Below are 12,057 nucleotides of genomic sequence, written 5' to 3'. Positions count from 1 at the left end.
TTTGCTCATATTTTATTTGCTTGTTTATTTTAAAGAAGTTCATATATAAGTATAGTTTTTAAAATGTTTTTCCTTCCCTCTCATCCCTATAACTTATCCTGTGTTCATTCTTCCTCAAATATAATCTTTTTTCTTTAGTATGCATATCCATACTCATATATATAAAATCACATACATATTTCCTTGAAATAATTTATTCTGATGATGAAGATAACTTTTTAAAATATAATCATTTAGTTACTTTGTTATTCTTATATTTTATTATTATTGTTGATGCTGTTGTCATAATTGCTGTTACAATGCTCAGAATTTAACCAGAGACTTTTGAATGATAAATAAGGGTTCTCACTGAGCTAAACTCCTGACCCATATTTGTTAATTTCTGTAAAAATACTATTAAAAAATGAGAACTTAGGGGATTAAAATTTGTGGTTATCATTACCCTCATTTTCTTGGAAGAAAGTAGTTTTGGCATGGTGAATGGTTACAGTGTGGGAGGATATCATTATCTAATACATGAATGAAATCCTACTCTGAGCAGACACTGCTGAGTGCAGACCCTGGGTGTGCAGCCAGTTCTTCTCACACAAGCCAGGGCATCTAGGATTTCCACTGCTGCATATGTTTAGTGTGTCACCTTGGACATCTGCTAATATTGAACATCTGTTTTGTGATTTCACTGGACTGCCAAAAAGTGAGTGGGGTCATTAGTTATTCCACAATGTGAAGTAAGGTGGAACACAATCCTTGTATGAGAAATAATGTCAGGAAAGCCATAGCCACCATAATTAATTCAAAGTTTGCTTCATGCTGAGAATTATTACTACAGGCATCATTTCAGAAGAGGTTGCCAAACATCTCCTATCCAAATAAAGACTAAATATTTCTGCACAACATTTTTTACCCAGAAATCTTTGAGATTCCTTTATTTTCTGTCCATCAAAGAAAAATATGTAGTGAATAAAATAAGGTAATTCTATATCTATTATTTAATTTAAAAATTATATTTAATATTGCTTATGTTCACTAATACTTATTAAAATGAGTCATATCTGTGAATTACCTATGTATTCAATTTTATTGACATTTACAAATAATTAGCTAATTATATTGGACAAATGAAAATATACTACCCAGTAGACTTGTGTTTCAGAGGATAAATTATGTATGGTATATTTTATAACTTACATTTGAATTATGTTAATTTTGAGTGACTCAAAGCTGTGTGACAGACTGTTTTGAATAGTTGAATGGAACAAGCTTTTCCTGTTTAAGAAATCTGTTTATATTCTCATATGTCTAATAAAGTCTTTTAAAAACATAACAGAAATAAAATCATTATAAAGCAAAATTCTGGTACTTATTTTATAACTTAAAAATATGCAAATCATGAACAAAACAGAGATTTTTAAATATATAAAATTGTGCAAACATCAAATCATCATATATGGATAGCCATATTTCCTTATTATCCTCATTGATTTCCTTTTAAGGTCATTACGGTCCAAGAGAAAAATTAACAGAAGAAATGGAATAATAATAGCATTATATACAATATACAAATCATCTTGGAAAATATATTATAATAGAAGGTATAAATAACATAATTGCCTTATAATTTATCAGGTTGTCACCTTATTAATGTTGAAAATGTTTGAAGGGACTGCCGGGTAGTTATATGGTTTGTGACTAGGCATCCCACTGTCACTTTTTCTTGTATTTTTGTCACTTGTGGCTTTTCTTTCTTTCTTTCTTTCTTTCTTTCTTTCTTTCTTTCTTTCTTTCTTTCTTTCTTTCTTTCTTTCTTTTTTCTGAGACAGGGTTTCTCTGTATAGCCCTGGCTGTCCTAGAACTCACTCTGTAGACCAGGCTGGCCTTGAACTCAGAAATCCACCTGCCTCTGCCTACCAAGTGCTGAGATTAAAGGTGTGCGCTACCACTGACCAGCCACTTGTGGTTTTTCTGCAATGACCTTTGTCTGTTGCAATATTTTTTTCTGATGATGGTCAAGATCTATACTTACCTGTGAGTATAGGAACATTTAGAATGTTAACTAATAATTCATTTCAGTGAAGTAACAGTTGTAGATTCTCCTCTGAAATCCATTCCCTCACTAGATCCAGGTGATTATACTATTTTTAGTACCAGACATGCTCTCTCATGCTCTCTCTCTCTCTCTCTCTCTCTCTCTCTCTCTCTCTCTCTCTCTCACACACACACACACACACACACACACACACACACACACACAGTAGGGCCTAATTCCAATTAATGAGTTGTTGGTTACAGACAGATATGTATGTCCCTGTTGCTGTCAGAAAAATATTGCACCATGATGGTTGTTATTGTAGTTCATAAGCATAATATCTGGGTAGGGTTACTCTAAAAACTATCAGAGACCCTTAAACTCAAGGGTTATAGCAGAAAAGAGGTCAGAAGGACTGTAAGAACCAGAATAGGAGGTTTCCTGTGAACTTGCAAATCCTAGAAATGTTAAGGAAGCTATCCATGCAGTGTCATTAATATTTCTGCCTGAACAAGACTTGAATCAGAATGTAACCAATAGATATGCTACCATGTAAGGGGGAAAGAACATGAGGTCTCAACCATGGACTAAGAAATGCAGACGGCTGATGAATGCTGAGAGCAGGAGAAAAAGTATTCCACAAGGAAGACCTCACCAAGAGGTTAGCCAACATCAATACCATCATATTATTTTTCCTTCTCTTTTGTGCCTGATAAAGTGATTTGTGCTTTTTATGGCTATATGTGGTTATGTGTTGCCAAGGTTTTCTTTACTACCTTTATTGGTTTTATTAGTATACTAATCAATCTCCAGTCATGGTCATTAGTATATGAACTGAGAAGACTGTACTTAAAAATTTAAGGACATGTATGTGTTGTAGCAGGCATAATTTTCCCATGCTCCAGCAAGGAACTTTCTTGAATGTATCTACTAACAACCCTAAATAGTGTCATTGGGCCTAGGCTATACACAACACACACACACACACACTCATGAGAGAGAGATGAAAATGAGAGAACAACTAGAACTAGTTGTAAAAGAGACAGGAATAAGATGTGGGGTGGGGTTAAAAGAGGGCAATGGGAGTTGAATATGAACACTGTATATAAGTCTGAAATTGTCAAATATATGAAACAGTCTAGGATATATGTCTTCTCATTTACAAATTTGTGATAAATTCATCATATAGTAGTTATTGGTGGTAAATTCTAATAAATTATACTTCCAGAAGGTATGTGTCTTTCGAGGTCCAATCCTATGATTTGTTAGGGAATAATAAATGAAGCTTTCCCACTTGATTTAACTTTGTGCCTGTTAAACTAGAGGCTATTCAAGGTGCTTATAGTTATGTGTTGTCAAAGTCTTCTTTAATTGTAAATTATGTGTTGGATACATAGTAGATACTAATCAAAACTATTACATACTTACATGAATCTTATATTTTCTTCTAGGAAGATGTAAAAAGTGAATACATAAAAAGTGTGCAAGCAAAAGAATGGAAATATTTCAAGGTATGATACTGTATGCACCAGCAAAATGTGAAGTATAACTCATTTCTTTCCTAAAGGCAGAGTAATTTAAGCAAATTTAAGAAATAGATATACCAAGGAAGATAACCTCATTATAATGAATGTATGCACAAATGTTTACAAAGATAATATACTTAAATTTTATGCTTAAGATAAAATAACTGTAACAAATTAGCAGGGCCAAATGGCTTACATATTTCTCAATTGCTAAGCAATTTAAATGTCTTACCCATTTCCTCTGCTTTAAGTATAAAAGCTGACTGAATATTTTATAGGAGAATATAAGGGCTAAAGATATTAAGAAACCAGATGCATCAGACAGTTCCGTTGTAATTTGAAATTGTTCTCTTCCTTAATTTATTGGTCACTAGAACTTAGAAATAATGAGAATGAAACCATTTCCATTTTTCCATATAAACATCTCATGAAAAAAATTCATGTAAGCATTGCTATTGGAGCAACCTTAATTTTGCATCACTTGGAAAATTTCCAGAGTAATTCTTCTTGTTAACTTTATCCTCTTTGCTACCTTAACCATCACGTATCCCATAATTTCTTTGAGATTAACAAAGTGGAAAAGTAATTCAATGTCTCATTTGTATACATATTCATTTTTGGGTGGGGGAAAGAAGGTCACCACTTGAATATTTTATGATACTCCTGAGAAAGATACTTTCAATACATGTAAAAAATTTTTAAAAATATAGTGGAAATATTTAATAAACTGAATAATCTAAAGATTATTATAATTCTCAACACGTGACATAGTATGAAATGACTCATCATGAATAGGAAGCAAATATGGTGACAAGTGATTTTCAAATAACATGTTTTTATGTTTTTCAACAATGATTTCAGGATAGGATTACAGTTCAGGAGTAAAGTGGGTACTTAGTATACCCAAGAGTTTTGGGTTTTTTTGTTTGTTTGTTTGTTTGTTTGTTTTTGTTTTTCAGTATATAGGAGAGACCTATATGTTAAAAACATACTCCCTTCAGATTCTTGATTATTTCACAGAAAGGGGTTTTGTAAATGGCTCAATTATTAGCTCTGCTCCTGGAACCCCAGCTTAGTAGCAGAATGACTATTTTAGACTCGCATTCATTTCACCAACTTATGTTTGAGGTCCATTGCTTAAGGAATATGTCAAGAAAAGTTTCCAAACTGTTGTTTCTTTTATGAGAAAAAAAAAAAAAACAGTGAAAAAAAAGTTGGACAAGGGCCTCTGTGAAAACCCCACCACTCAGGCCATCACCAATACTCAGTTTTGGCAGAACTATGATTACTCTTGACTTTAAAGCTCTTATTCTGCATGATTTTAAGATAGTTCTTATGAACTAGCTTATATTTTCATTGATCAATGAGTTCTGCTTGAGCCCCAGGTGAGACCTGTATTTTTCAGTGATATACTAAGGTTATTAAAATATGAAGGCTTAATACACCCTTAAGAATATTTCCTTTTATGTTATGATTATTTCTAAAATAACATTTGCTCAATTTACTCCTATTAAGTAAAATAAATAAAACAAACCTTTCAATGTTTCTCCATTTTACTGAAAAGGCCAAATCTCATTGATTCAATTACAGCTGTTCTGTGGTCATTTTATTTCTCCCAAGCCTCCCTGCCCAACCTAATTTATCTATGAAACTAGTATTCAGCAACAGGAAGAGCTAATTTTCTCAATTACGGGATCTTTACCTGAACTGTCTTGTAAATGTATGTGTTTATGCTCAGACTTTCTAGCTTGCAAGCCTTAAGCATGACTAGTTCTCTTCAGACAACTTACCTGTTTAATTCACCAAAAACAGGAGCAAATTATTCATTTGGAAAAATATGAAGAGGCATAATTGTTCATAATACCAAATAATTTTTAACAAACCACCCACCCACAAAAATCTATATTTATAGCACTTGCAAATTTTTCTTGGTACACAACTATCATCATAGCCAATTTCAAGTTACCGGCATAGTCTTGCTGTGGGGAAATGGGCAAAATATCTTCTGTCACAGCACTAAAGTCTCGAGCATGACTCTGCTTTTTCATATCTTGTAATGTTATTAGCTTTAAATTGTCTGCATGATAGAGTAACTGATGTGAACATGAAAAGTCATCCCAACAGGACTAGAGGAGAGAAGCAGGCACTTTCTCAGGAGAAGCAAACTGCTTGCTTAATATATTTTACATTTAAAAAAGAAAACCACTTAGAAAGTTAGGGTCTTAATACATCTCAGTATCCTTATCAACAAACAAAACATTCTTTACACTTCCATATAGTACTTCTCATAGTCTTACTCTGTCTTTCAGGTAAATTTCAAAGGAATAATCATTGATTTTAAAAGTTCTTGAGTATCTACACAGATATTACATACCAGCTGTATATGTTACTGACTGTTTTAACTGCCTGAGTCTATTTGAATTTCCTTGCTATTCTAAGCAGTTCTGACCTTCACAAGTATTTGGGTTACTGCGATTCCGTTTACTTATCATGATGCTATTTGCACCTCTTTGGCTCCTCCCCCTACACAGCTAGAGACTTAACCCAGTAGCTCACAAATTCTCTGCATGTCCTCTCCCCGCTGAGCTTTTGCACCAGCCCTTACATTTCAAAATTCTATTTTCGCTTTGTACTCGTGTTTTCCATTGACTTATCAACCAATTGCTGACCCCAACTTTCTTACGTTTCAACTGTGTTACGTTTCCAGTACATGAAAATTTTCCCTAATTACCCATGTGTCCCATTGATAATCCATTCTTGCTGAACATAAGTTGTACATAATTTGTATTTTAATTATATAAATTATAAATAAGTGGTGAATTATTGTTATTCTAACATATTTTGACACATATATTTCTTTCTTCTTGTAAGGATATCTGCAGGTACTTGTGAATAATGCCTATGCGAAATAGCATAGCATTGGCTACATCAGGAAAATTGTATACTTGAGTAAAAAGATTAGAAAGGGTACTTTGAATCAGTTTTCTAATGCTTTCATACAACCTTAGCTTTATAACCTTAAAATGTCACAATACATTTGACAGTTTGTCATACAAGTGGAATTAAAAAAAAATCTGGTCATTAATAATGAATAATAAGAGTAACATGAACCTAAGGAGAGTTGTAAAAATGAAAAAAGCATTTAGGGTAAAATATAGTGAAATAAAAGCACAAGTAAAACAATTGTGAAAGTTGTTTTCAAACTATATTTCCTATTTTTTAAAACATTTTAGGCATTTTCATATAAATAGACCACAGACATTTTATTTATTTTTGTGATAATCATGGTCTTAGCTCTTATCTAAAACTGATAATTTCATGAATTAGTTTTATGGATTAGAAAAGAGTTCCAGTGATGAAATTGTGGTAGCTTATTTTTTGTGAATTAAATGATTTATGGTGTCTACAACAACTTGTTAGGTTTATTTTAATCAATGTTTACACTTAATAAGGATCTCAAATTAATCTAAGAATGCTGATATTCTTATAACATTAAAAAAGAAAAGACAGACTAGCTGCAGTGTATCCCATATCTCAAATTTGAGCTATAAACATACAACTCAACATCTTAAAATATACCATAGAGAGCAAACTAAGAAAAAAAAAAAAACCTCAGTCATTTATTGCCAATATAAATTATTAGTTTCTGAGATTCCTGAGGCCAAGATATAAAATTCTACAAAAAAAGGTGTAATAAATGTTGACTATTGAATACCCTAATTGTACATATATTTTTGTTGCTGTTATATCTGTATTAAAATTCATATTAGTTTCTCAGCTCAGATATTCCTCTAGTATACACACTTTTAATTTTTTATTAATTATTCTATTTGTTTACATCTCTAATGATATTCTACTTGCCAGTTATCCCTCAACAAGACCCCCATCCCATACATCCCTCTCCTCTTTCACCTTTGCCTCTATGAGGGTGCTCCCCCACCAACCCACACTTTCCCCACCTTTAAGGATTAAAAAAGGAAATTAAGTATTTTTTATGTGTCTTTTCTTGAGGCTATATTTCACTAGCTCCTTCTGTTTCCCCATAAATCCTATTCTACTCCCCTTTAATTATGCTGTTTTCTCTTCTGGATTCTCAGAGATTAACATGAGATACTAAATTAAATTTTAGTTATTATGTCCCACAGTGGTGTATTAATTGACCTCATACCTCAGGCTCTGCTCCATAAGTGAAATAAAGTATATTGTAGAATGGGAAAGAGAAGAATAACAACAAATCCATTTTGACACTGTATTCTTATCAATTGCCACAGATACATACCTACAACCATCATGTTCTATATGGTATGTTTCAAGCATGTTTTCTGTTAGTTAATTCTGATTTTAGAAGAATCAAAGAGACAACAAAATACTGCATCTGAATCCACTGTCTACTTCCTAAATGAGAATAAAATTTTGAATGATTTGGGACTGATTACCATTAATCATCAAATTGGCCTCAAACTTAGTTTTGAAGTCTTTACTTTTACTAGAAAAGTATTTTTAATAATCACAATATGAACTCAGCCATTTTCCAGTATACCAACTATTGCCTTTAATAATAATTTTTACTCTTTCCTCCCACTAAAATACTGTGAAAAGAAATAAAAGTTATGAATTAATAAATTCTATGACTTCATCTGCAGTGAAGGTTGGCTTTATAATTTTCCCTTTAAACTGTTCCTTAAGATTTTATACTCAATTTGTTGGTTTGGGTTTTCTTTGAGAGAAAGGATCCCACTTAGAAAACTTTCTATTTATCTGTATATGGCCTTAAGTTCTTCATTGTCCTCCCTCCCCCTCCAAGACCTGAGATTGTGGATGTGAACAACACATGAGACCTTCCATATTTTGTGAAAACATTGTCTCAGATTAAGAATAATTGTCATTTTGTTTGTCCCTCTGGATTCTAGAAAACTGAGCACCTTGTAATCACTTTTCAGATATTTGTCCAATATAAGCAGTCTTTCATATGCTTAAAGTGAACCCATGTCTAATTCACAAATTGCCTATCACTTCCTGTTGAAAAGGGAAATTTTAAATAACTTTTTTTTTTCCTTTTTAATTACACAGTGCACTGTGGCTTGCAACTATTCACAGGCATAGATCTGGGGCTCCCTAATGAGTCATGAGAATATAAAAATTATATATGTATAATATCTTAGCTTCATTTCTATTGTTGTGACAAAATAACTTGATAAAAGCAAATTAAAAGAAAATGATTGACTTAGCTCACAAGTTCAGATTAAAGTCTACCAATGAAGGGATTTCAAGGTTTCAGGAATTAGAAAAATTGAAAGGTCCATGATTTAGCTACAGTTAGTAGGTAGCAATAGATACCAACATACTTGCTGGTGCCCAGCAGCTCACTCCATAAATTGCACAGCCTAGTCCATGGAATCATGCTATACACAGAACTAACCTGTTCTGCTTGTATGAATGCCATTTTAGGCCATGGACCAAAATAAATTTTCCTTAAGTTGCTTGGTAAAAAAAATACAAAATACTGGTGTTGGGAAGCAGACATCTTGTTCTAACAAAACAACATGGCCTCTAGGCCTTTGAAACTATAGAATGAATGTAGGAAAATTTGGAGATGTTAGCTAAGGAATCCTTACAATGTTGTAATCAGATCTTCATCTGATATTTTATTATGAACGTAGACATAGGAGGGAAGACAAAAAAGAAATGTGTTCTCAAGATTTTAGAACTGCTGTGAAATGTACTAGAGGCTGTTATTAACATTGCCATCTGCTAAAAATATCTGACTTCTCCCTGCCTGGGTATTGAGAACTCCAGTGGGGCTAGAATTAGAGTGGTATAATTTGTTTTGTGGAAGATTTCAAAATAGCATAGCATTCAGGCTGTGTCGTGATTACAACTGACTCCTCTTAGGTTTGCAGCAAGAGAAAGTTTCATGTGGAGTGAAAAAGATGGCAAAAAATGTAAAATTTGTTGAGGACGGGAACATGATTACTTGTAACATTCCCAGCAAAGCCAGCATGGAAAACAGCAGAACTAATTACTGAAAAGCTATGTGCAGTGAGAATGAAGCCTCACACACAGTACACCTGACAGTAGGAAAAATGTCCTGAGAGTAGGGAAAATGTCCTAAGACTCATCGTTTACTGGTAAAATTACAAAATAATTGAAATGAGAGAGCCTGAATTTGGGGACCTTCTAAATCAATTCTTTTCAAAATCCATTTCTTGGGGAAGGATTTTTCCAGGTTTGGCCACTAAGGCACACAGAACCTACTCTAGCTGTGCTAGAGGTTCACATGTTTTGTCAAGTTGGCAGTAGAGCTTGCCAGTATTATTCACATAGTGTTGATTTTCAGACATACAAAATGAAAGACTTATGTGTTCATCTGGACATGCACCAAAGTTCCGGAAAGTCTCTGAAGCCAATCAGTTTACTGTAGGGTCAGATTTCATGTGAGGAATGCCTGGGAGGCCATTGATGAAGTTGTGATGGGAGAAATCTAAGTTGTCATGGAGAATGATGGAGAACCTAGGGTGTTTAAGTTCCAGGATTTTGTGATGTTCGTAAGCTAAGAAAACCTGAAGTCATACATTGGAATTATCCCAAGAAAAACTGTGTTCTTCAATCAGTACCATGGATGGAAAGCAGTCTAAATTTACTAAAGCCTGGAAGATGCATTATTATTGCCATAGAGTCAAAATGGAGTCATAGTAATCACTGATGACTTACTGGGTTTGGTTTTGGCCTGATTTTACCTTGCTATGTACCCATTCTTTCTGACTCGAATTAGCATGCTTCTTTTTGTGGCATTATGTTCCAGACAAGTTTCACTTATCTTTTTATTTATAGAGTTAACAGATTTCCTCAAAAATCTTTTCTGAAGTACTTTCTTCAGTTATTTTTATATTACCAAGTACAGTTACTAAGTTGATGTGCTATACAAATAGTAATATCCCATTTGAATATATATTTCTGTAATTTTCTTATAATGTAAGACTCCAAATAATTCCTGAGATCTTAATGTAAATATGTATCTCCTTGAGGTGTAATTAAAAAAAATCTGTAATCAGTCTAAATTGATAATTGAGTAGATGAAGAAAGTTGTCCAGGTATCTGAAGTTCGTCCAGTTACATGAAATGTGTCTAGTTATCTGTTGTATGTCTATTTATCTGAACTTTGTTAAGTTGTCTGAAATTTGTTCAGTTGTCTTCCATAGGAGGATGAAATATTCAGGAATGAGAGTTAAGACCAGCTTTACTGATCTGACTAGACATAGACTTATTGCCAGTGGATTCTTGTGAGTTTTGAGATAAAAATTCAGGATATTAAACCCAAGAAGATGATTTAAACCCCATGCTTAGAGAGACAAACAGTATCCTAGGAGTTAGTATGTGTCTGAGTATTTTATACTTAGGAATCAAAGGCTGACCCATAGTTATATATTAGGGGATAATGTAGTGAGAATCAAGCCAAGCTACAAATGAAATATCTTGACTGACATACCTAGCAGTTTAGAGGTTAAGAGGTACACCAAAACTTTAGAATGATCAAGGATTTTAGTCTCTGAAACCCAGAATTCCAGATAGGAAAGTCAGCTTGCCACGGGAGTGATTGCTTATTTACTTAACCAGCACAAGCACTTTCTGATCTTAACTTCAGGGTACATGGAAATCTTCAGCTTGACAATAAAAATGTCAAAGTTGGTTTGATGATTCATAATCAGGGTTGTGCATGGTGTGGGATCTTGCAGCAGAATGTTGGGTTATGTTCTAGTAATGTTTATGTACGTGAGGGATATATATCTATATGAGGAATATATATGAAATATTCATAAATATCCACGAAATGCTATATGGCCTGTAGGGAGAGGTATGCCTACAAGTATAAAATTGGTCTGAGACATTGTAGTAATGAGTATTGAGTACTTTTTGCCTTCTAATGCTTTTGCTTCATATACTTTAGAAAACACGAACTGTTTGTAACAAAGTAAGTGACATCCCCCATCATTTGTCGATCACTTGTTTCTCCACATTTGATTCTGTAAACCTGGTGCTAGTTTGAGAATCAAGATGCGGTTATTATGTAGCTCCACTGAAAGTGAAATTAGCCCTCATCACTGTACTGATAGGCTGTTGATGGTTAAAGGGGAAATGTGAGTGCAGATTCTAGAAAAAGTTAATCCCCTCTAAGAATGAAGTGGCTAGTGGACCAAGCTCTTTCATCAGAAACTCAAAGGCAATTGATGCTGGGTTATGCTTCTAAGAGTGTAGGAAGAGGTGGACAGATGCCTTCTGTTGTGTTTACCTTGGCGAGCTTTATCCTCACTGGTCATTGTATTGCTTTATGTCGATGGCATGCTTAGCCTGGTTTTCAATAGAAAAATCGGCTATTTAGAAAGGAAAGGCTCTATCAGGAGACTCATTGCAGTTATTTTATTTTAAACCTAAGCATTAAATCTGCAAAGTTCTGCATCTAATTTGAACCACAAATAAATATGTGTTTAAATCAAGTTTCTAGTGTAA

At 33.5% G+C, this 12,057-nt stretch overlaps 1 protein-coding gene across 1 annotated transcript in view; it reads left to right on the top strand.

The window, feature by feature from the left end:
- Cnbd1 (cyclic nucleotide binding domain containing 1) overlaps nt 1-5,903 on the top strand; it is a 323,182-nt gene extending 317,279 nt beyond the window's left edge. The window contains exons 12-13 of the mRNA XM_021159705.1: nt 3,478-3,537; nt 5,862-5,903. Of these exons, the coding sequence (XP_021015364.1) occupies nt 3,478-3,537; nt 5,862-5,903 (102 nt within the window). The remainder of the gene's footprint in view (nt 1-3,477; nt 3,538-5,861) is intronic.
- Nucleotides 5,904-12,057: the final 6,154 nt, after the last annotated feature.

The sequence above is a fragment of the Mus caroli genome, chromosome 4 (genome assembly GCF_900094665.2).
Source record: "Mus caroli chromosome 4, CAROLI_EIJ_v1.1, whole genome shotgun sequence".
Taxonomy (NCBI): Eukaryota; Metazoa; Chordata; class Mammalia; order Rodentia; family Muridae; genus Mus; species Mus caroli.
This window is presented reverse-complemented; position numbering and strand designations above follow the sequence as displayed.